The following is a 287-nucleotide window of genomic DNA, read 5'->3' on the forward strand; positions in this document are numbered from 1 at the left end:
TACTTGAAGGTGAAGCCCGTGCGGTCGGTGCCCACGCGGTACTGCCGCAGGAACTCCTTGAAGCGCCTCTGCAGCTGCGATTTGCGGGCCCTGCCCTCGTCGGCCGCGGGGTCGCCCCCGAAGCTGTCGCTGTAGAACACGCCGGGGTCGTCGAAGCCCGACATGCCTGCACCCCCACTGCAGTCGCCTGCGGACCCCCAGTGGGCCCGCTCCTGGGCCCCCACTCGCCAGTCCCACCGGCCTCACCTCTCCTCAAAATATATATTTTTTAAATTACCCACTTTCAT

At 64.1% G+C, this 287-nt stretch overlaps 1 protein-coding gene across 1 annotated transcript in view; it reads right to left on the minus strand.

Moving 5' to 3' along the window:
- The window catches only part of MCM5 (minichromosome maintenance complex component 5), a 36,840-nt gene extending 36,673 nt beyond the window's left edge, over window positions 1–167 (minus strand). Inside the window, exon 1 of the mRNA XM_006767234.2 lies at window positions 1–167. Within this exon, the coding sequence (XP_006767297.1) occupies window positions 1–164 (164 nt within the window). The 5' untranslated portion in view covers window positions 165–167.
- Window positions 168–287: the final 120 nt, after the last annotated feature.

This window comes from Myotis davidii, unplaced genomic scaffold (genome assembly GCF_000327345.1).
Source record: "Myotis davidii unplaced genomic scaffold, ASM32734v1 scaffold842, whole genome shotgun sequence".
NCBI classification, from domain to species: domain Eukaryota; kingdom Metazoa; phylum Chordata; class Mammalia; order Chiroptera; family Vespertilionidae; genus Myotis; species Myotis davidii.